At 51.7% G+C, this 21,502-nt stretch overlaps 1 protein-coding gene across 1 annotated transcript; it reads right to left on the bottom strand.

The window, feature by feature from the left end:
* Positions 1–684: 684 nt before the first annotated feature.
* Positions 685–20,154, bottom strand: FAAH (fatty acid amide hydrolase). Its single transcript, XM_087820852.1, has 15 exons — positions 19,957–20,154; positions 10,701–10,814; positions 8,650–8,784; positions 8,302–8,435; positions 8,015–8,221; positions 7,739–7,779; positions 7,390–7,514; positions 5,725–5,850; positions 5,157–5,254; positions 3,875–3,974; positions 3,541–3,581; positions 2,614–2,653; positions 1,997–2,105; positions 1,319–1,464; positions 685–1,125 (listed from the first exon to the last, which is right to left on the bottom strand). The coding sequence occupies exons 1-15, from the start codon at positions 20,149–20,151 to the stop codon at positions 997–999; spliced, it is 1,740 nt and encodes a 579-aa protein (XP_087676978.1). The 5' UTR covers positions 20,152–20,154; the 3' UTR covers positions 685–996.
* Between the last annotated feature and the right edge of the window lie 1,348 nt (positions 20,155–21,502).

The following is a 21,502-nucleotide window of genomic DNA, read 5'->3' as shown; positions in this document are numbered from 1 at the left end:
GCATACTGATGTTCCTCCTCCCTGGACGTCCCCATCCCCTACCTCTGCCTCTGGAAACCTTCTAGACTCCACAGGGGTCCTCCTTCAGGAAGCCTTCCTAGAACCATACAGTCCTTGGCTGGCCCTGTGAGCGCTACCAGATCGCTTTCTCTGGTGCTCACCTCCCCAGGCCTGTGGACTCCTCTCCCCAACAGTACCAGCTCAGGGTCAGCCCTCCAGACTCCCTGCTGCCCTGTACTGGCCACTGAGGGCAAAGATATACATATAATAGGGTCCCTGCCATCAAGGACAACCAGTGTGCTAACAGAAGCAGCCCCCCTACACACACACACACAGATGCCCAGCACATGGGACAGACTGAGGAAAACTGCCCACCCACTCCAAGGCTCAGAGGAAGGACGGAAAGCCTTCTGGAGACAGAGGGATCTGAGCTGGGCCTCAAAGTATCTAAAGGTAGAGGAGCAGAAAGGGCATCCTCAGCAGAAGGAAGGACCAAAGGAAGGAAGAAGGGAAAGGGCAATGTCTAGCAAAGCAGGACTTAGTGTAAGGCGGGACGGTAAAGTGCTGGGTCTGCCACACCCACTCTGAGAAGCCTGTGCCCATCCTGTATGTGATGGGAGCCAGGGGAGGTTTGGGAGCAGGAAACTGATATGACTGGAATCAGGCTCTAGAAGGTCAAGTCTCCAACCCCCAGTGCCCTAACAATGACGGCCAGAAAGTACACAGACTAGAAACCATTTGTTGACTATTAGTGGGGCTTTGCCCATGTCATACCCACTGGCTGCCACATGGGGAGGGGGTCAGGGCAGAGTTTGGGGACCAAACGAGGAGCAAGGTCCAGACTCAGGGGGTCTTGGCTTCTTGGAAGGGGCAAGGGGAGGAAGCCTCTGCTCCCAGGTGAACATTTCCTCGCAGGGTGGCAGCTGTGTCCTGACCAGGCTGGGCGCAGATTGAGTGAGTCCTCTGGAGCCAGCTGGGCAGCTGGGCAGACAACAGTCAAAACAGCCGCTTTTCGGGCGTCATCAGTTGCTCCACCTCCCGCATGAACCGCAGACACAACTCTTCCTGCCAGGGCAGAGCCACGCACTGCACGGCCACAGGCAGCCCCACACTCTTCTTCATGGCCTGCAGGGGACACAGGGATCAGGATGCGAGGTAGTGAGGCAGGACCCCACCCCAGGTCCAGGAAGTACCCCAGCTGGAGAGGAGGAGCAGGCAAGGACTATACAGTTTCCTCCGCAGCAGCTAGAGTGAGGGTATAGGTGAGTCCAGGGGAAGGAAGACCCGGAGTTGGCCAGGCCAGCCCCCATGACCTCACCTTCCACAGCACCTTGTCCCACATATCTCCAAAGTAGCCCCTGCAATGTTCCATCTGGGCCTCATCCTCAGGAGTCACTGTGGTGACAGGCACCACCCCCGCTGGGAAGTCCAGGCAGTTGTAGAGCAGAGTGTAGCTGACGGCCCCTAAGACACAGCACAGGTGGCTGGAGCAGGCCGAGTGACCTTCAGTGCCAGCTGTCCTGTCTGCACCTCAGGCTCCCTCCCTGTGAAGTGGCACCTGACCTCCACAAACAGGGACAGGTTCTCTCCCCAGGCTGAGACTTGAGTGAGTGGCAAAGCCCAGGAATCCAGATTGAGGGCAGGCTGGAGAGAGAGCCTGCTGGCATTTGCCCGGGGCCCTTGCCCATGTAGCTTCCTCAACCTGGAATATTGTTCCTATTTTCTTGACTTATCTAAATCCCACCTGGACTTCAAATACCACCTTCCAAAACCATACACTCTGTAACTCAAGATCTCCAACTTGAATAGTGTAGAGGACATGGAGCTCATTCCCTCCCAGGGAATACCACATAACTCCCATCTTTCCAGCCAGCCAGATTGTGAGTCCCCCAAGAGCCAAGTCCTCCCCCAGGGCTCCTCTTCTACTTCCCAGCAGCCCTGCTAGGCACAGGGCTGAACTGAGAAGAGAAGGGATGGGTGGGGAAGTGGGCCTCACCTGAGGCCTTGCCTGGGGCATTCAAGTCCATAGCAGGGCCCAGCATGGGGGTGAGCAGCACATCCAAGTCCAGTGCTCTCCACTGGGCAATCACAGAGTTGCGGTACACCTGGGGGGGTACCAGCACGGCAGGAGACGCACTCAGACCCAGTCCATCACATGAACTCTCCAGTGCAGGCACTGTGTGGCTGGCGTGGCTCTGGCCCCAGCCCCTGCTTGGGGATCTAAGCTGAGCCACAACGGGATAGAGGTCCTCAAGGCATGCAAGCACGGCTGCTTTCAGAGGGAATCAATGTCCCCACCTCCTACAAGAACTATAGACACCGTTCTTCCCGCCAGGGCAGGGCCACATAGTGCCAGGCCACAGGCAGCACCAGAGGGGCAAAGAGGTGTCCAGAATGGGAACCCCGGGCTGATCCAGCCCCCAAGGATATGCATTTGGGTAAATGAGGGCCAGACAGCAGGCCCCAAGCAGGCCAGTCCAGGGATGGGGAGAGGGAATAACAGGCCGCTCCAGGAAACCAGTGGAACACGTGCCCAAGAGACCAGCACTGGCAGGTGCCTGTCCACCCCCACTCCCTCCCCCACCCCACCCTAGTCCAGGGGCTTTGCCTCACCTCAATCTCGTGATGCAATTCCCAGAGCTTTCCAGTGGACCTGGCAGAGGAAGTGAAGTCACATGATGGCCATGATAGTCACAGCCAATGGGGATTAGGGGATTAGCAACACCAGAATCCTACTCTTTAACACCTCCGGGATCTCATTCCTGCAGGGAACCTTTTCAACATCATGCGAGCTCTGAGAGGGAAGTAGTGCAGGGTAGAAGTTCAAATCCCTACCGTCCTGTTGAGAAGATCAGGTCCCAAGAGGGACTTAGACTGGGTTACTTAGTGACTCCGCAGCAGAGCCAGACCAGCCCAGGCCTGATTCCTAGCTACCCTTAGGAGAGGACAGAGCTGTCAAAGGTCCTGAATGCCTGGTGGTGGAAGCAGGAGCACGTCCATATCAAGGTCTCAAAATGGAGCAGCTTATGCCCTGCTTTTCCCACTCGAGCCACTAAAGGGCAGGTAAGACCCAGTGCAGCTCAGTTCAGTTCAAATCTCTAAGAGCAGCATCTCTCACAGAGTTCCCAGTATCCCCCCACCCCCACCCCCCAGCAACTCCTTCTGGTCCTTTCCACCCATGCCTCAGCCAGGTCAATCTTCTTTCTACCACTCCCATCCTGTCATCGCCCTCAGGCCCTTGCTCTCCAGCCAGACCTGGATCTTGCTAAGACAACTTCAAGGTCCCATCTAAAGGCCACAGAGGGACTGTGCAACAGACTCTAACTCAAGGTCTCCAACTTGCATAGTGTTGGGGACAAGGAGTTCCCATCGTCAGTACTAGTCAAGCCAGAAATCTTGAGTAACAGAGTTGTCATCCTGTCTGGGCCACTTCAGCCTCTTTCTCAGAAGCTACTTCCCACCTCTTTTTCTGTCAGAAACCACTCACGCTCAGGTCTGGGGAAGAGAGAGTCAGGCATCTGGGCATGGAAATATTCTTACCGAGACCTCATGTTGCTGAGAAAGGCTGCCAGCCTTGGAAGCTGCAGAAGTACAGACACGGAGTCAGTGGCTCAGCTTTGGGCCAGGTGCTGACAATAATCTTCTTCAGGCCAAGCCACCATGCCTCTTCCCTCTGTCCCTCCCCCCAGGCCCCAGGTTGGCACCCCTTCAGCATGCAGGCTGACTAAAGATTATAGGGCATGGGAGGAAAGGAGTGTGAGTGGGGACTGGAAAGAAGAGGCCATGCCTGCCCAGGAGAGGCTAAAGAGAAGGGGGAAGAGCCCCAGAAGCTCCCTCTCACTCACCCTACCCCTTCCACTCCTTGTACCCTTACCAGAGGCTTCAGCAGGAAAGCCAACAGTCCTTTAAGCCAACTGGGCAGCTTCAGAATCAATATCAGGTCCCCCAAGCAGGGGTCCACGAAATCACCTTTGCTGGGAGACAAAGGTTCCAGTCCAGGCACTCCCACCCCAGACATCCCTCCTGGCTTACCCCCAATTCACTGGGTCCCCCATTTTCTACTCAGCAACCGTTGTCCATCTCCCTCCTCGACAGACTCTGGTAACTACTGGTCTCCAATCCCTTCATCTGCCTCCTTTCAAATGTGTAACTTGTTTCTGCTAATCCTTTAGTATGCCTGGGTGCTACCCCACCCCCACTGGAGCTCCGCATGGCTGGACTCCACGTCGCACTCCCTGGCAAACTCAGCTCAGAGGAATAGGACTGAGGGCAACATCTCACTGGCCAGGGCTTGATACTGAGCCCCCCAGCCCCCCATTGACGACACCAGCCTGGAGGCACAAATGGGACTGTCCAAAGTGGGCAACCCATGACATTTGTCTCTGAGGCTGTCCCTGGTTCTAGATATCAAGGAAAGGTCTCAGGCAGCTGACCCTGGGCCTCATTCCCAGAGCCAGAGTGAGGGGTAGCACCTTCCACTGAGCCTAAACCATCTTCGGCCACTGGGGCAAGTCTAGTGAGCCCAGGCACATCACTACAAGACACCTTCACAGGCCTGTTCTCTCCCTCTGTCAGTCTTTAAGATCTGAAAACACTCAAGTGGAACCAGCTTCTCTAAACATGAGCTCTGCAGAGTCCCTTAAAGTGTGTCTGGTCCAACCCACCGACTACAGAAGAGAAAACTGAGGTCCTGCTCGAAAGGGAAAGATGTGGTTCAAGTCAGAAAAGGCTGTCTGGGTGCCCCCTCCAAAGAGGAAAAAAAAGAAAAGCCTGGAGTCACAGCATGATGTCTAGACCCCTGCCCTCCTGCTTGATCCTGCCCTTGTCTCTCAATCTTTCCCAACAGACAGGTAGCTCTCTGCCTATCTGCTACCTCCCAGAACGCTCGGCTCAGGGCCAGGCCACAGATCCAGCCTCCCCTTGTGCTGGCACCTTTCCAAAGTCTCCCTGGGAAGGTATCTCCAGGCTCAGCCTGCAGTTGGAGATATAGCATGGCCCCTGCCCAGAATGCTTAGTCCTTCTTTGTGTTCAGCTGAGGCCTGTCTCCCATTTTCCCCCAGGTGCCCCTCCTTGGGGGTCAAAGCATCCCACTGCTCTCCCTGGGTCCACCCATGTCCTGATCCCACCTCAGACCCCCAAAGCCCATCATGACTCACAAGTTCTGTATGAAGCTGCTGCCACCATCACTAAACAGCCCACCTGTCGACAGTGTCTCCAGAGCATAGGGTATGTTGCTTGGCAGGAAGGGAACCAGCTGTAGGGATTGAAAGGTATAAGCCCCCCATCCCTAGAAACCCTTGGGTCCCACCACCCCCATGCTGCCCAAGTGGCCTTGAGGATGGACTGGACCAACTCTATCTCACTGGAGCCACTAAGGTAGCCTTACTGGCCCATGAAAACTCCCCTGAGCCACACATGAACTTGTCTGAAATAAGCAGACCAAAACCCACTGGCCCACCAGCTCAGGGCCCCAGGAACCTATGGGCAGCTGTGCACCACTGTGGTTGATGAGGCCCACCCAGTGCCAAGATCACACATCCCTAGCACAGGGCTGAGTTCACCATCAATCACTTATTCCAACATTCCTGATTAGCCCTCTCTATACTGGGTGCCAAAGGGACACAGTTCCACCCCCAACCACAGAACAATCAGGGTGCAAGGATGCCAGGAAGGCTTCCCTGATGGAAGGGTCAAGCCAGGACTTCTGGGCTCCTGTAGCCATACCGTGTGGCCAGCAGCCTCAAGTCTCTGCTTGGTCTCCAGAAGGGCTCGCTTCATGGCTGGGGTTGGCATGGTATAGTTATCTGTCTCATGATACCCCACACGCAGAGGCCGAGAGCTTGTATAGACCTGGAGACAGAGTCAGAGTCAGATCAGGAGAGGGTGGCCCGAGGCAGGGCTCCCATAGCTCAGAAGCCACTCAACCTGACACCGCTGCTAGGCTGCAGCCTGGATCCCCTGAAATGGATTGGCAGCACGGCCAGCCTCTTTCACAGAATAACTTCACAATGACTCTGCAGGTGGGGAGAGTAAGCATGAAGATTCCCCTTGGACATATGAGGAAATGAAGGCTTCAGATCTAGATAGGGAGATAGACCCAGAGTGGGGCTGAAAGTGCTCCAAGGCTACCCAAGGCAGAGTGACAATACTAGGTCTGGAACCCAGGTATCCTGTCTCATGAGCCAAGGCTCTACATTCACTGTTTCATGAATGCAAGCCCCAATTCCCATGATAAACTGTTCTAGACCTCAGGATGAGGACCTCATTTCCTCCTCTCCTCACTCTGGTGGGGATCATGAACTACTGGGTTCAGTTAAAACATCCTCTTCTGGGGAGCTCACCCCATCCAGCCCAGATTTCCCACCTGCCAAGAAACACCAAGGCCCACTCTCCTTTCCAAGGACCCTCAGCCTTTCCAAGGCAGCCTGGGAAAGGGTGAGGGAGAAATGGAGCTTACATCACACAGTTGACTGTCTATTTTAACATTACTTTACTATTCCACTGTCTGCATCCATCTCACTTGACTACTCCTGAATGCTTTGCACATAAAGTACAAATAACTTTATTTTTCATTCTTGAAAGACACATCAACTCTTCAATAGAAGCACCAAATGCGTTTATACCCCAAGACTCCTTAAATCCCTCACCTCAAAATCCTTACCTTGCTGTGTCCACCAAACCTAAACTATTATTACATCATGATCTTTACAAACCCCCAGGTTGAAATACCGGCCTTAAACTAGATTTCAAAATCTCAACTAATATCCCTGTTTTGCACTCCCCTCCACCTCCACCCCTCCCCTCCCTGGTACTACGCAGGTTCTGATGAGGAAGCATTCTCCCTTACCACAGAAATTGGTAAACTCAGCTTTGTCTGATCAACAGGTTATTTTGGTGGTATTTTGGGGAGCCAGCATCCAACACTGGTCAAAGATCCCAGCTTTCTCCGCCTTTAACTGTCCTTAACTCACTCAGCCTACATGCCAAGCATCACAGTGGAGGCTGGGGATACAGACACAAATACTGAAGAAAGGCTCCTATTTGTTGAGAGTCAAACACAGAAGAGGTACAGGAGTTCTCCCTCATGTTGTTCTCTGTGCTGGGAAGTGGCTTCTCAGTGACAGCAGCAGAGGCGCCCGCTAGAAGGCAGAAGGCGGAGCCTGCCCTCAGCAAGGTTCCCAGCAGCCAATTTGGAAGAGTGAGGTTTCTAAATGCAGGCAAGGGCTCCATCTGGTGGCTATCTGTGGAGCAGCACAGACCCTGGTCTCAGGCCCCTAGGGGCTGGTTTTCAGGAGAGAAGGCCTCCAAGACCTGCCCACACTGCCGGGGGGCTGCTCTCTGGGCTCAGGAGCACCAGTGACAACTGAACCCACCCCCATCCCCACTCACCTCCTCCTTGAAGGGCAGGGGGGGCACAGTGGGATCCAAGCGGAACATGTCCTCACACAGCAGTGCTCGCAGGCACAGCGCCAGGCTCTCCACGTCCCGGGCCAAGGGGCCGACTGAGAGCTGTACTGTCGGGTGGGGAGGGGAGGGAAGAGAGATCACTTGGCCCCAATGGGGTTGGGTCCAAGCAAGGACTGGGCAATGGCCCCGGAGTGGGGGCAGAGACAAGGGAGTAGGAACTCAGACCTAGAGTGGCCTGGGGGCCAAACTCTGCCCCCAGGCAGGGGCAGAGGTGGATCAGGCAGACACCCCCCCCATCCTTCCAGGGCACTAATGGAACCGCAAACTTTACCTGCCACCTGTCCATAGACACAGCCCTTCAGACCAATCTTGCTGGATAAGAAACACAAGATATTGGAAACAGGAAATAGCCAACCACTGCCCCACTCCGCACCCATACAGCAGCTCAGCATGCTTACCACTTGGAAACTAGAAACCAGGGCCAGTGGTGCCGCGACATTCCCTCCCAGAAAAATCCCAGTGAGGGAACCCAGAGAGGTGGGAAGCTAGGCCAAGGTCACACCACGAGGGAACTAGAAGCTTCCTCCACACACCTCCTACACCATACCTGAGGCGGTTTCCTGTGGGCTTGAGGCCGCAGATACCACAGAAGGAGGAGGGAAAGCGAATGCTGCCCCCAATGTCAGTGCCTAAGCCCAGGAGGGAGCCTCCAGCTCCAATGAGGGCCCCTTCACCCCCAGAGGAGCCACCTGGGCTCTTAGAAGATTTCCATGGGTTCGTGGTCTGGCCAAAGAGGGGGTTACTGCAGTCATAGCTGGAGGAAGCAGGTATGGGTCAGCTGTGTCACACAGGCATAGGTGACCCTACCTCTACCCCACAGCCCTGAGAGCCAACCTGAACATGGACTGGGGGACGTTGGTGTGCACGAAGGGCACAGCGCCCTGCAGCTTCAGCACCTGCACCACCACGCTGTCGCACTCTGCTGGCACCCCCTCATTCAGGTGCAAGCCCAGGGTCGAGTCCTGGCCCTACGAGGAAGAATGGGCACCGAGAGGGAGATGGCTGATGAGTCAGGGGCCCTTCAGCAGCACAGGGTCCACTCCCACCACCCTCTCACAGGCCAAGGCAAGGCACACCGTGGTGCCCCCTCAAGGCCTCTGGACCTCATCCTTCCTGAGGGCCCAGGGTAACCCAGGATACAGAGCTGGCTGGCAGGGATGGGGGGAACGTGAGCCCTGATACCTTGTAGCTGAAGCACTCCTTAAGGCTCACAGGGACGCCGTAGAGCAGGCCCTGCCTTGGGGCCTGGGACAGCTGAGTCTCACAGTCTTCAAGGTAGGTGGTCAGACAGTTGGTCCCTTTGTTCACTTCCCAGGCCTAGGGGAGGGAGAAATGGACACAAGGCAGAATGAGGCTGGCCTTAAAAAAAAATTGTGGCAAAATATACACAACATAAAACTGGCCTTTTGAAGTAAACTCAGGGACAAAAAATAAAATGAAGTATACTCAGGGAAAAATAGAAAATAAAGTATACTCAGGGAAAGGGTAGCCAGCACCATGGCCCAGAGCCAGGAGCACAGAGGATAATCTAGTTGCCCAACACCCACCCCACTGGGGACATCTGGCCCCAACCTCACCCTGGCTGTCTCTGGTCTTCAACCCCCCAAGTCGAAAAAAGAGTATAGTCCCAGGGGCAAGGAACAATCAGGATACTCAAAGGAGCAAGATGCTGGCATTGGAAGCCCCCCAGAGGGAATGAGTTGAGAAGAGAATGACCCTTGGCCATTGCCCTCCTCAAGCCACATCTCTTGCCCAGTGAGGCAGACAGGGCAGATCCCCATCTCAGACCACACTGGGAGTCAGCACAGAACAGGGACAGACCCAGGCTCCAGCCTCCCAGAGCCCAGCACACTCTCCTCTGCCCCAGGCCTGGCCCACACCCGCCCCAGCTAAACCTCCCCTGTCCCAGGAACTCTTGAATCTGAAAAATAAGTCACATGGAGGAGTGACTGACTCAGTAAATGGAGTGGGCACTTGACTGCAAGTGAGGACACACTCAGTGTGGCTGGCTGTCATTAGGCCTTGCTAAAGCCACACTCAACAGGGCCCTGCAGGAGGGAAAGGCCAGGGAAGAATGAAGTACAGTTTCAGTAAATGCTCTCATTCCTGTGAAACACCTGAGAAAATGGGTGTAGGTCCTGTTGTCACACTCAGGCTCATGAAATCTGTCTTCAGGCTACCTAAGGCAGGAAGGTAGGAGGCCAGTCTGTACCAGAATGCTTTCCTGTGATCTCTTTCAAGAAATCATACACAAGTCACACTCATAGAACACAAGCACATTTCAAACATTTCTTGAGCACTTACTATATAAAAGACATAGGGTCTGGCACTAAGGTGCAAAGACAGGTAAGGCAAGCTTTGTTGCAAAAAAGCTAAAAAAGCTCACATTTTACATGGGAAAGAGAAAGACAAGGCAGGCCCATTTATAATGAAATAAGAAATGCTCTATTAGAAAGTGAACACTGAAAAGGAAACCCTAACTCGGGCTGGGAGGGGAAGAGAGTCAGGGGAGGCTTCATGGAAGAGGGGACTCCTTCTCCAAGCCCGAAGGCTCAGCCAGGGGAGCCTGTTGCACCAAGCAGGGCAAGGAAGAGGGAGAAGAGCCTTCCAGGTAAAAGGTATACCACATAAGCTAGCAACCCGGAGCACGGCAGGCCCTGGGTGTCATGGAACCGCCAGCAGCTGAGCTACCACTGATGCCCCAAGCTCCAGAAGGTTTTGGCCAAAGAGAATGCTGGAGACAGAGATGAAACTGAAGAACTGGAGACCTGAAAGGGATCTGGCCAGGAGGCTGGTGCTTGATCCTGGAGGGAAATGAGGGTGGCTGAAGGAAGGTGGGAACAAGGGGATGGACTAGAGAGAGCCATAGAAAAGGAACAGACTGGACTTGGTGACCAATGGGATGGAGGCAGGAAGGAGAGGGAAGTCTGGGCTGAAAGCCAGGTTTCTAGCTAAGACAACATGCTCAGTGTTCCCATACACAGAGTCACACCCCCCCCCCACACACACACACACTCTCTCTCTCTCTCTCTCTCTCTCTCTCTCTCACACACACACACACACACACACACTCACTCCTCTGGCTCCTTCCCTCCCTGGCAGACCCTAGCACCGTGGTCCCACCATGGCCCTCAGCAGGATGAACTCCAGGCCAGGTTTTCCCCACAGCCTGTGCACAGCCGGCCTAGAGGAAGGAGCGGGAAAGATCACTGGCTGGCTTTGGCTGGCCTTACCTTTCCCACGTAGGTGAAGAGCGCAGCCTGGGGAGACAGCTCCCCGCTGTGTAACTTCTGCACCAGTTGAGGCAGGGTCAGGGCCAGCAGCGCCTTTGAGTCCAGGTCAGGGTTCTGGGGAGACACCTCAGATCAGTCCCCTACTCCCTGCAGGCCCTCTATACCTGTCCCAGGTACCCATGGCCCATGTCCTTAAGTCCCCACACCTACTAAGCAGATGATCACTGCCACATGCCAATCCATGACAGACAAGCCCACCCACAAATCTGACAATGTGACCCAGCCAGGGCAAGCCCCTGCCACCTCGAACAGTGCAGATTATCTCTTCAAGAAGCTTCCTGGCAGCCTGGCTGGGCGTGGCTTAGCAGTTGAGCATTGACCTAGGATCCAGGAGGTCAGGTTCGATTCCAGTCAGGGCACATGTCCCTGTTGCAAGCTCCATGCCCGTTGGGGGTCATGCAGGAGGCAGCTGATCAATAATTCTCTTATCATTGATGTTTCAACTCTCTCTCTCCCTCTCTCCCTTCCTCTCTCTAAAATCAATAAAGATATATATTTTTTAAAAAGAAGAAGAAGAACCTTCCTGGCAGGGACACCCAGGGAGAAGCTATAGCCAGGCTGATTTTTTTAAATAAATTAGAATTTATTAAAATAAAAAAACCTAGGCTCTGGGGAAGATGAAATGACAAAGTGTACACTGGAGGGAAATACTGCAAACCACATGTCCATCCAAGTGGTAGTATGCAAATATACAAAAAAAAAAACCTCAAAATGCAACTCTGAAAGCAAACAATCCAATTACAAAGTAGGCAAAAGACATGGCCAGGCATTTCATTGAAGAGGATATACAGATGGCAAATAAGCAGATGAAAAAATCAAAATCATCGTGAGATATTATGACACATACATCAGAACAACTTAAACTAAATGTAAGAACAGCCCCAAGTGCTGATGAGGGTGTGGAGAAATCAGTCACTCATGTATCAATGGTGCTGATAAAAATGGTAGGACCACTCTAGAAAACAGCATGGTAATTTCAAAAAACAAGCAAACAAACAACTATAACAAAAACATGCAATTATTACACATCCCAGCAACTCAACCCCAGAGTATCTATCCCAGAGAAATGAGAGCATGTGCCTTAAAGGTTGACTCAGCAGGTCTGGGGTACTCAGAACTTGAACATTACAAAGGAAGATCTGACTGGCCTGGCTCCAAGAGAAAACCTCTGAGACCTTGGAATGTCCTGCCCCAGGCTGCTTACTGTGTGTGTTCCAGGCATCACGCTGGTGTGCTCTATGTTTTTATTAAATCTACTACCATTCCGCTTGCACAGTGAAGAAACTGAGACTCAGAGAGGGGAAGTGCCTTGCTTAGGCCATACAGGCAAACTAGAGTCTCTGCCCACTCAGCACGGGCTGCCCACTGGCTGTCCACCTGCCCGACCACCCGACCAGCAGCAGGGGAGCGTGAGAACAAGACTGCTTCCTGGGTTGTTAGGCTGCAGCTGGAGGCCACATACAGAAGAGGATTTTTTTCATTCATTCCACAGATAAGGTGCCTACTCTGGATCAGGTGCCACACTAAGCATGGGGTTATAGCAGTGAACAAAGATGGCATACCCAACCCCTAGCCGGTTTTGCTCAGTGGTTAGAGTGTTGGTCCTTGGACTGGAGGGTCTGGGATTCGATTCCGGCCAAGGGCATATATCTCAGTTGCAGGCTCATCCCTGGCCCGGATGGGGCACATGCAGGAGGCAACCAATCAATGTGTCTCTCTCACATCGATGTTTCTCTCTCTCCCTTTCTCTCCCTTCCACTCTCTCTGAAAAGGGACGGAAAAAATATCCTCAGGTGAGGGTTAAAAAAAAAAGGCATATCCATGCTCTGGGGGTTTACACAAGGTACAGGTTGGGAGTGAGCAGATAATAAGTTAACAAGTAAGAATAGTGAGAAATAACTTAAAGAAAATAAAACTGAGTATGGGAAATGGGCAGCATATAGGTAAAGGGTGGTCAGAGCTCTCTGAAGGAGATATCTGATCAGACCCCTCACTGCCAGGCCTCAAAGGCTCCCCAGAGTCCTTGGGATCAGCCCCTACCTTTAAACAGTCAGTTGCTTCCTCCTCAAGGGTACTGACTAATTAGTAAACAGGAGCTACAGGAAATCTGAGTCACAGCCACCAATTCTCACCTCTATGGTCTCCTGTTCTTGTCAAAGTCTTCAGGGGCCTCCTTGTTGCCAAATCCAACAGAAACTTGACTCTTTTGCTCCCTGTCTCATTGACCACTTGTCAGTTTTCTTCAATTTTCTCCTGGGCCTAGAGATACCACCCTCTCTGATTTTCCTCCTGCCTTTCAGCTACTTCTGTCATCCACTTATTCAGTCAATCAACAAACATTTTCTGAGCATCCACTATGTGTCAAGGACTATGTTAGGGGCTATGAATTTAGAAGTAACCAAGACAGGCAAGTCCCGGCTTTCAGAGAGCTGACATTCAAGAAAATAAATGAATTATGTATTTGTGAGAAAGCAAATAGAGTGCTGTGATGGAAATGACAGAGAACTGACCCAGATGGCATGGGCAGGAGTCCCCTAGGAGGTGAAATTTCAGCTGTGATTTGAAGGATAAAAAGGAGCCAGACAGTAGGGGAAGACAGAGAATCTTTGAGATTCTGTCTGGGCACATCTTTTTCCCTCTCTGATGCTGGGAAAAGTCATTCCTTCTGCTGGCTTCCTCTCCAGGCTCTCCACCTACCCCATAGCCTGCTGATCCTCCACCCAGCCTGACCCAACTAAGCTCAAATCTGGTCACTGGGCTTCTCCCAGTGGTGCCCACCCCTCTGTGTCCTTCCCCCTGAGCTTGCTCCCCTGCTTTCCACCAGCTCCTTCTCACCCTCCCCTGTGTATATCCTCACTCAGGGAAGGGTGCTGCATTCATCCAGGTGTTCAAGTAAGAAAACAGGAGTCATCCTGTACTCCTCCCTCTCCCTCCCACCGGTATCCAATCATTCACCAAGCCCCCTAAATAGCTCTGAAAAATGGTCACCTCTCCATCTCCTCCACCAAGATCCTCGCTGGTGCTCATCCTTTCTTTCCCAGGTCACCAAGGGGCCACTAGCTGGCCGCCCTGCCCAAGCCTTGTCACTCCCATCCACCCTTGCTTCCTGCTAGCCCAGACAGTGCAAAGCCCAACCAGGGCTTGCCTCTCCCCTTAAAACCACTTTACACCACAAGCTCCAGAGCATGTTCCAGGAGGTGCTTCCAGGCGTGGCCCTGTCAGACTCCTCTGCAACCCCTCAATGCAAAACCACCCCCTCACACACACCACACCCCAAGAGCTGAGCACCCTCTACACACACCAATTACACAGCCTGTGTAACCCTTCCCTTAATTTGTTGAATGGATACAATACTTATTTGGGATTTTTTATTTTTTTTTAATATAATACAGCTCAGTTGGTTAGCGCGTCAATCTGATACGTCAAGGTTGTGGGTTCGATCCCGGGTCAAAGCAATATAAGAATCAACCAATGAATACATAAAAAAGAGGAACAACAAATCAATATTCCTCTCTCTCTCTCTCTCTAAAAATCAGTAAATTTAAAAAGAGAAGCTATCAGCAAGCTCCCCTCCATTCTCAGCACAAATTTTTAATTATTTCCTATGTTTTTAAATGTTAAAGACTTTTTTATATATATATATATATTTTTATTGATTTCAGAAAGAGGAAAGGAGAGGGAGAGAGAGAGATAGAAACATCAATGATGAGAGAGTCATTGATCAAGCCCACAACCTGGGCATGTGCCCTGACCGGGAATCAAACCCTGATCGCCTGGATCCCAGGTCCACGCTTAACCGCTGAGCCACGCCTGGCCAGGCAAATGTTAAAGACTTTAAAGGCATAGGAAAGAATTTTAAAGCCTTCAACTAATTATCAGGAAGCTGAGACATTTTCTCTTTACAAGAAACCAAAAGTAAGTCTACCCCTCAGGGAGACCAATCTGTGAAAAGGGGGGAAATTAACTTTTGTATGGAGAATGCAGGAAAGTGTACAGATAACTTCAAACTGAGCTTGTGGCCAGTCTGCATGCATACCTTTTCAAGGAAAGGATACTATAGCTACCATTGAATCTGCGGACCAAAAAAAGGGTTATGTGGAACATGTCCTCATAGGGCCGATCATAAATTCTTAACAGCACATGTCATGTGGGTAGTCATTCCCCAGGCCTATAACTTCTTTAGTGAAAGGTTTTAACCCAGCCCTGTCTATTGTTCTTATGCATCTAGGTTAACACACCTTTGAAATACCAGGAGTAATACTCCTGGAAGGGAGTATTAACCCTCAAGAAAGCACATAATCTTATTAACTGTCCTGCAATCCAATCCCTGCCTTGCTTTCTCTAAACTTCCTTACGCTCCCCCGGCCCCTGCCAAATTTCAAATGCACAAAAGAAGCTGCAAAACAGTTATTCTCTGGAGCAGCAATTTTCAATCGGTGTGCCTCAAGAATTTTTTAAACATGCGATATCTGACTATTTAGTCAGGGGCACTGACCTTTTTTCCCTGATTGTCAAATAAAACATTGACAACAGCCAACATAATAGTCGTCTGGTGTGAATGCCTGTCTTAAACCATAAATATGCAGGTCATATAATAGAGTTGCATCTTATTGGTCACATCACATAATAAGGTTGCATTTGACTGGTTAATTCTTGGTTTCAGAAATCCTTATATACAAGTATAGGCACCAGATTTGTTAAAAAGTCACTTAGGAGCAAAAAATGTAGGTAATCTTTTTTTTTCCTTTTTATAAGTCAATCAAAATTATACCTATTTTTTGTCAGATCGGCAAAAAATATATTTTTTGTTGTGCTGCAGAATTTTAGTAATTAGTTTATGTGTGCCATGAGATGAAAAAGGTTGAAAACTGCAGCACTGGAGCATTTGAGATCTTGCTCCCCAGCACATGCTTGCCTCAAGTAAACTCATAAAAATTCTCTACAGGTCTGGACATTTGTATGCCGACAAATCTTTGCCACTCCTCCATCTGTTTTCCTCCTTTTGAACCACCTATGGTCCTAATTTCAGGTATCCTGGATTGTCCTTCATGTCTTTATCTTCCCTCATGGTTTTTTAAAAATCACTTTTGTTCTATTTCAGGATATCTCTTCCATTTCATCATGTATACCACTGATACTGGTCTCAACAAAAACTATACTGTCCTTCAATTTGAAGCAGGTAGTGCCCTGGCCAGTGTGGCACAGTGGTTAGAGTGTCAGCCTGCACACCATGGGGGAGGCAACTGATTGACGTGTCTCTCTCATATTGATATTCCACCCTCTCTCTCCTTTCCCATTTCCCTCTCTCCCTCCCTCTCTTCCTTCCACTCTCCCTAAAAATCAATGGAAAAAATATCCTCAGGTGAGGATTAACAACAAAAAAGAAATAGGTAGGATAAAATGTTCCCAAAAATTGTTCCGAGTTAAGCCCTCCCAGAACTATGGCAGTTATCAACAGGCAGTTATGAAACAATAGTTCAGGAACTACCCTGACTTCTTTTAAGTTTGTTTTTCAGATCTAAAGCCAAGCCATCAATCACAAGGACCAACTCAATACTTGGTTGGGAAAGTGCCTTCCTGCATCCCATAAGTGCTGCACAATCCCAGAATGTTTCACTTCACTGACATATGCGCCAACACCAGTGTTCCAAAAAAGAAAAAACCTAACCTACTCCCTAATTGGTTAACCCCAACGACCTCCATGTTCCCAAGCCATAAACACCCCAAAGCCCCACATTTAGGGCACAGAATCTGGGAACCTATCAGTGTTCTTGCCCTCTGCAGAGACTCAATAAATCTGCCTTTGCTCTTATCAGCACCCCTGGTCTGAATTATTTTATATCAGGAGACAAGAACCCAAACTCAACAGTAACAAATTCATCTACTGACTCATTTTGTTTTAAAATCAGGTTCAAGCCTGGCCCATGTGGCTCAGTGGTTGAGCATCAACCTATGAACCAGGAGGTTATGGTTTGATTCCCGGTCAGGGCACATGCCTGAGTTTCAGGCTCGATTCCCAGTAGGGAGCGTACAGGAGGTGGCTCATGGATGATTTCTCTCTCATCATCGATGTTTCTCTCTCTTCCTTTCCCTTCCTCTCTCTGAAATCAATAAAAATATATTTTAAAAACTAAAATCAGATTCAGGGTGGGCTTTGGAGAAGGCCAGGAGATAGAACTACAGGTCAGATCCATTTGAAGGAAGTGACATTTGTAAGACCAGTGGGATTGTGACAAACGGGGTTGTAACAAATGTGGGGGAAAGGCATTTGAGGTAAAACTACAAATGCAAAGGCACAGAGAGGCATGAGTGGTTGTTCTGTGGTATTTCTCCCTGCCATAATATTCTATTAATAGTGCTTCCTCTTATAGAATGGAAACAATGGAATCAACTAGATGTTGATTCCACCAAAAAAGAATTTATTCAGGGGGAAAAAAAAGGACTGCAATTCAGTGTGTGCCGAAATGGCAAACCATATGCACACACTGAACCAAACAAAGATGGAGGAGAGACTTTATAAAGAGGAAGTGGAAGTTAAAGGTAGGGGTAGTTGCCACCATATAACTCTGTTATAAACATAAGGTTCGTCCTTGAAGGGCTATCCAATGACTTAAAGTGCCAGAACTCCTCCTATAGCCCCAGCTCCTCCCACAGACTCTCCCAATTATGTCCAGGTTAAAGTCTCTGTCATAATTTTATCACTCTCTTCCGTCTAAAAAGGTTCAAAACTCATTTGGGGGGGGGGGGGGGTGGGTAAAGAGTTGTTACAGGTTGTTAAGCCTCACATGATCAACAGAGAGTTACCAAAACAGGCCTTACTCTAGAGTTGCTCTAGATCTACAGAGAGATAACCATTTTGTGGTAATTCAGGAAATGCTTATGATCCCCCCACCCCCTTCTAGCACCACCTTGTAATAACGTGGCGTCTGGGCTCCCAACAAGCTCTGTCTGGAGTCTAACAGGCGGGAGTTGTACTACAAGCTGCTGTATTCTCCCAAGGCCTGCTCAGGGTCCTGCTTACCTCAGTGCCCCTTACTATTCAAGGCTTGGGAGGGAAAACCCCAGAAGAAAAGCTGCTGAGACAGCCTCAAAACCACTCCAGGGCCAAGCAGAGGGCGCCTTAGGGTCAGGGAGGCTCAGTCTGGGGCTGACTTCAGCTCACCTCCTACCTACCTGAAGGCCTACAAAGCTATTGTCATCAAGATCCCACGCCTTTGCTCATAGCTCAAAACAATGAGACTCCTGAGGTAGCTCTCCCTTTCTTCTCTTCTTTGCAAAACCAAAGGGTAATTTCCTGGCTTCCCCTCCAGGAAGAGCCAAGTTTTGGGGTTCTGAGGCCAAGCTCTCTTACCCCACGGAGGGTGTGTCAACAGCTCTTTGTAGTTCAGAGCCAAAACTTCTGCCCTGGAAAATTTCTTAGAATTAATGCATCTCCAGAGGGAAACTACATACTCATGCTTGGAGTTGAGATGAGGGAAGACCCACCCTTCTACCACCCTACACTCCTGCCAGCCAGTGGGTTCCTTGAGACTGGGAGTGGAGTTCTGTAGGCAGAAACTGTGGGCAGATTCCTGCAGCTGTCCCACACAACATTTGGAGCTAGCAGAACTCAGCTGGCTGCACAGGACTTGATGCCTCAGGAGCAGCTGAGTGGATCCCCGAGTGGGGCACCTAGGAGCTCAGGCAGAGGAGGATTAGATGATGAAGAACCTCTGCTCAAGTAGGGGAAGTAGCCAGTTTGGATTAAACATGAGGGCCTCCCAATCTGGGTGGAGGGAACCGTGAAAATTGATGGTAGGTTTTTCAGCCAGCTTGATGAATGGAGACTAGAGCCAGACACATTTTTATTTCAATAAATAAACAAACATGGCATGCTGGCCCAGGAATAGTATGGAGTAAATTCATCATCTAGCCAAAACCTCACCACAATCAAGGCCACACCCTGGGCCTGGCTGTCATCCAAGGCCCAGTCTCCTTTCCTAACATCTCTCCATTGCTCCTTTCTTTTTTTTCTTTTTTTAAATATATCTTTATTGATTTCAGAGAGAGGGAAGGAGAGGGAGAGAGAGATAGAAACATCAATGATGAGAGAGTCATTGATTGGCTGCAGCCCGCAACCCGGGCATGTGCCCTGACCAGGAATCCAACCCCGATCGCCTGGATCCCAGGTCCATGCTCAACCACTGAGCCACGCCCGGCCGGGCCATTGCTCCTTTCTACTGGAATTAGGCTGGATAGTCCCACTGGGCATCTAGGTTCTAATTCCAGCTTAACCCCACCTCAAAAATCACTTGCTGCATCTGAGCATCTGCTACATGGAATTTTCTGTGACTCCTTCCCAGTCTCCCACCTAGGCACACCCTCCTGCCTCCTGTTGTCCCCAATCACCTAGACCACCTTCCTGCCTGTCAAATGGAATCCTATCAAAACACAAACATTCATGGCAAGTATTTTCTCCCTCAGCATGAAGGACAACTACCACAGTTCAGCATTTTGATTTCAAACTGGGTCCCGTGTCTCAAATACTGGGAGGGAAAGCACCCTCTTCTAGGCCCCTCCTTCACCTCCATACACACACTGAGCTGATCTAGAGGGAGAACAGCTTGTTGACAGATCACCAGGGAAGGGCTGGAACTAAACCTGCTCATGGAAGGGGCTTGTCAGGAGCTGGCAACGACAACCTGGGCAGTAGGAGATGGGGAGACTTCCATTCCAGCCCAGCTCTGCCAATAACCCACTGTGCATTTGGGCAAGCCCCTCTCGGGCCGCCTTAGGCTCCCCACACCTAAATCGATGCGTTTGAACTCCGGATTCACCTGGCCATCCCTCAGCGATTCCAAAGTCCTAACCCTAGCGTCCCATTGGTTCTCATGCCTGCGTTTTAGTGTTCTAATCGCCAAGTGATCTTGAGATTCTCTGGTACGGAGCAAAGCTCCTCTTTTGACCCAGTGCAGCGATGGCCTTCAAAAACTACCCTTTCTCTTGTTTCCCTTCCTCCCCTTGGCCCCACCTGGCTCCGAAAGAGCACCGAATGCACTGGGGCAATAAGGGGGTCCGAGAGTTACAAACCTGCACTGCCCACGCACCTGCGCCGCCCGCCACCTGCCCTTCTGCGCGCGCCCGGGAAGCTGAAAGTGCAGCTGGGGGCACTCCCCCCCCCCCCCGGTGACCCCCGGATCCTGACCCCGACAGTCACCTGGCGCCGGAAGCGCTGCGCAGCCTTGTCCATGCTTTCCAGGGCCGCTTTCTGCTTCTGTCGCGCCCGGGCCGCCGCACCGCGAGCTGTCTGGCGACCCGACCAGCGCAGGGCCACGGCCGCCGCCACGAAGCAGCAGGCCAGGGCAGCGCCGCGGGCTCCGGAGAGCGCGGCCCACAGCTCGCCCAGCACCATAATCTCCCACCTCGCGGAGCTCCCGAGAGCCGCGGAAAATCAGCACGCGAGGGCTCCGCCGCAAAACCCGGCCTGGATCCGCCGGGGATCCGCGCACCCTGAGGGGGAGGCCCCGGCGGAGAGCTGCGCGGCCGCGGGCTCGTCGGGAGCGCGCCGTTGCCAGGCAGCGGCCCCGAGGCCGGCGGCGCGCAACTGTCAAGATCTGGTTTGGCTGCGGGGTAGCTCCCCGCGTCCTTGCGCACTGGGTCAGGCTCAGCTGGGGGAGCGGGAGGGGCACCCGCTTCCCGTGGGCGTCCTCAGAAGCACGGGCGTAGCGGTTCGGCCCGGCCCGGCCCTTGTCACAGCCCCGCGCACCCCAGAGCCGCAACTCCTTAGAGACGCGGAGCGGCCCGCGGAGCCCCTGCGGGAACAGAGGCAGACTGGGCTCGCGGACCTGAGATCGCCGCAGCAGTTTAGCGGCACCTGTCCTGGAGAAGCCTGCGGGAAACCGCCACCGCAGGACGCCCACCTACCCCCGGCGCGAGGCTTCCGGGGGGGGGGGGGGCAGCCCCGGGACCCGCACAGGAAGCTCCTCTGGGGCGCCCACCTGCTGCCCCCTCCTCTTTCTCCAACCTGGGGACCCCGTGTCTGTCGCCCCGGGCTCTTCTTCGTGGCCAAATCGCCCATTCCTGGTTTTTCTGCTCAACCCCCCCGCAGACTAATCTTCCCAGGTCCTCTTTTTCCAGTCCTGGGCGCTCCTGGCGTTCACGCCCAGCAAGCAGAGAGAAAGCTTGACCAGGAGGAGTCTGGGCATGGGGTGCCCTTCTTTAGGGAGGTGGGGGATCACACACACTTGCGCACAAACACACAGTTCTTCCCCATCTAGGCTCTCTCACAGGACTTTATGTGCTTTATCTCACTTGTCCTCCCAACAGACCTATGAGGAAGGCATTTTTATTATCAATTTATAGATAAGGTACCTGAGGACAAAAGAGGTTAAACGACTTCTGTGGGTCACACAGGTGGCTGGGTGAGGATTCCATCTCAGGTCTGATCCTAAACCATTGCTCTTACCCATGAAGCAGTACCACCATTACTGCCCCTAGAAGTGAGACCTGTAGGATGGGGTATAGTGCCTAGAGACTGGAAACACTATTTTCTGGAACACTGAAGAAGTTCCAGTTCTGTCTTTACCTCTCTGAATCTGTGCCTTTATCTTTAAAAGAGGAGTGGTTATAACGCCTACCTTGCAGGATTGTTAGGAGTCTGTAAGTTCCTTTACAAGTGGTGCCTGGCCCACAGTAAGCCCTCCATAAATGTTTAGTGACTGAATGAAAGGCCCACTGTGGACAGCCTTAAATGTTATTGGAAA

This window comes from Miniopterus natalensis, chromosome 9, assembly GCF_054644295.1.
Source record: "Miniopterus natalensis isolate mMinNat1 chromosome 9, mMinNat1.hap1, whole genome shotgun sequence".
In the NCBI taxonomy this organism is placed as follows: Eukaryota; Metazoa; Chordata; class Mammalia; order Chiroptera; family Miniopteridae; genus Miniopterus; species Miniopterus natalensis.
Note: the sequence above shows the minus strand (reverse complement) of the source record. Positions and strands in the feature narration are given on the sequence as shown.

Bases quoted from the DNA above. Each gene is read 5' to 3' on its own strand.
- FAAH (XM_087820852.1), bottom strand. From the start codon at position 20,151: ATGGTGCTGGGCGAGCTGTGGGCCGCGCTCTCCGGAGCCCGCGGCGCT. The intron at 7,515-7,738 runs GTAAAGTTTGCG...CCCACCCGACAG, and splicing joins TGTCTATGGACAGGTGGCAG to TACAGCTCTCAGTCGGCCCC. The intron at 2,654-3,540 runs GTAAGAATATTT...TTCCTCTGCCAG, and splicing joins CTCAGCAACATGAGGTCTCG to GTCCACTGGAAAGCTCTGGG.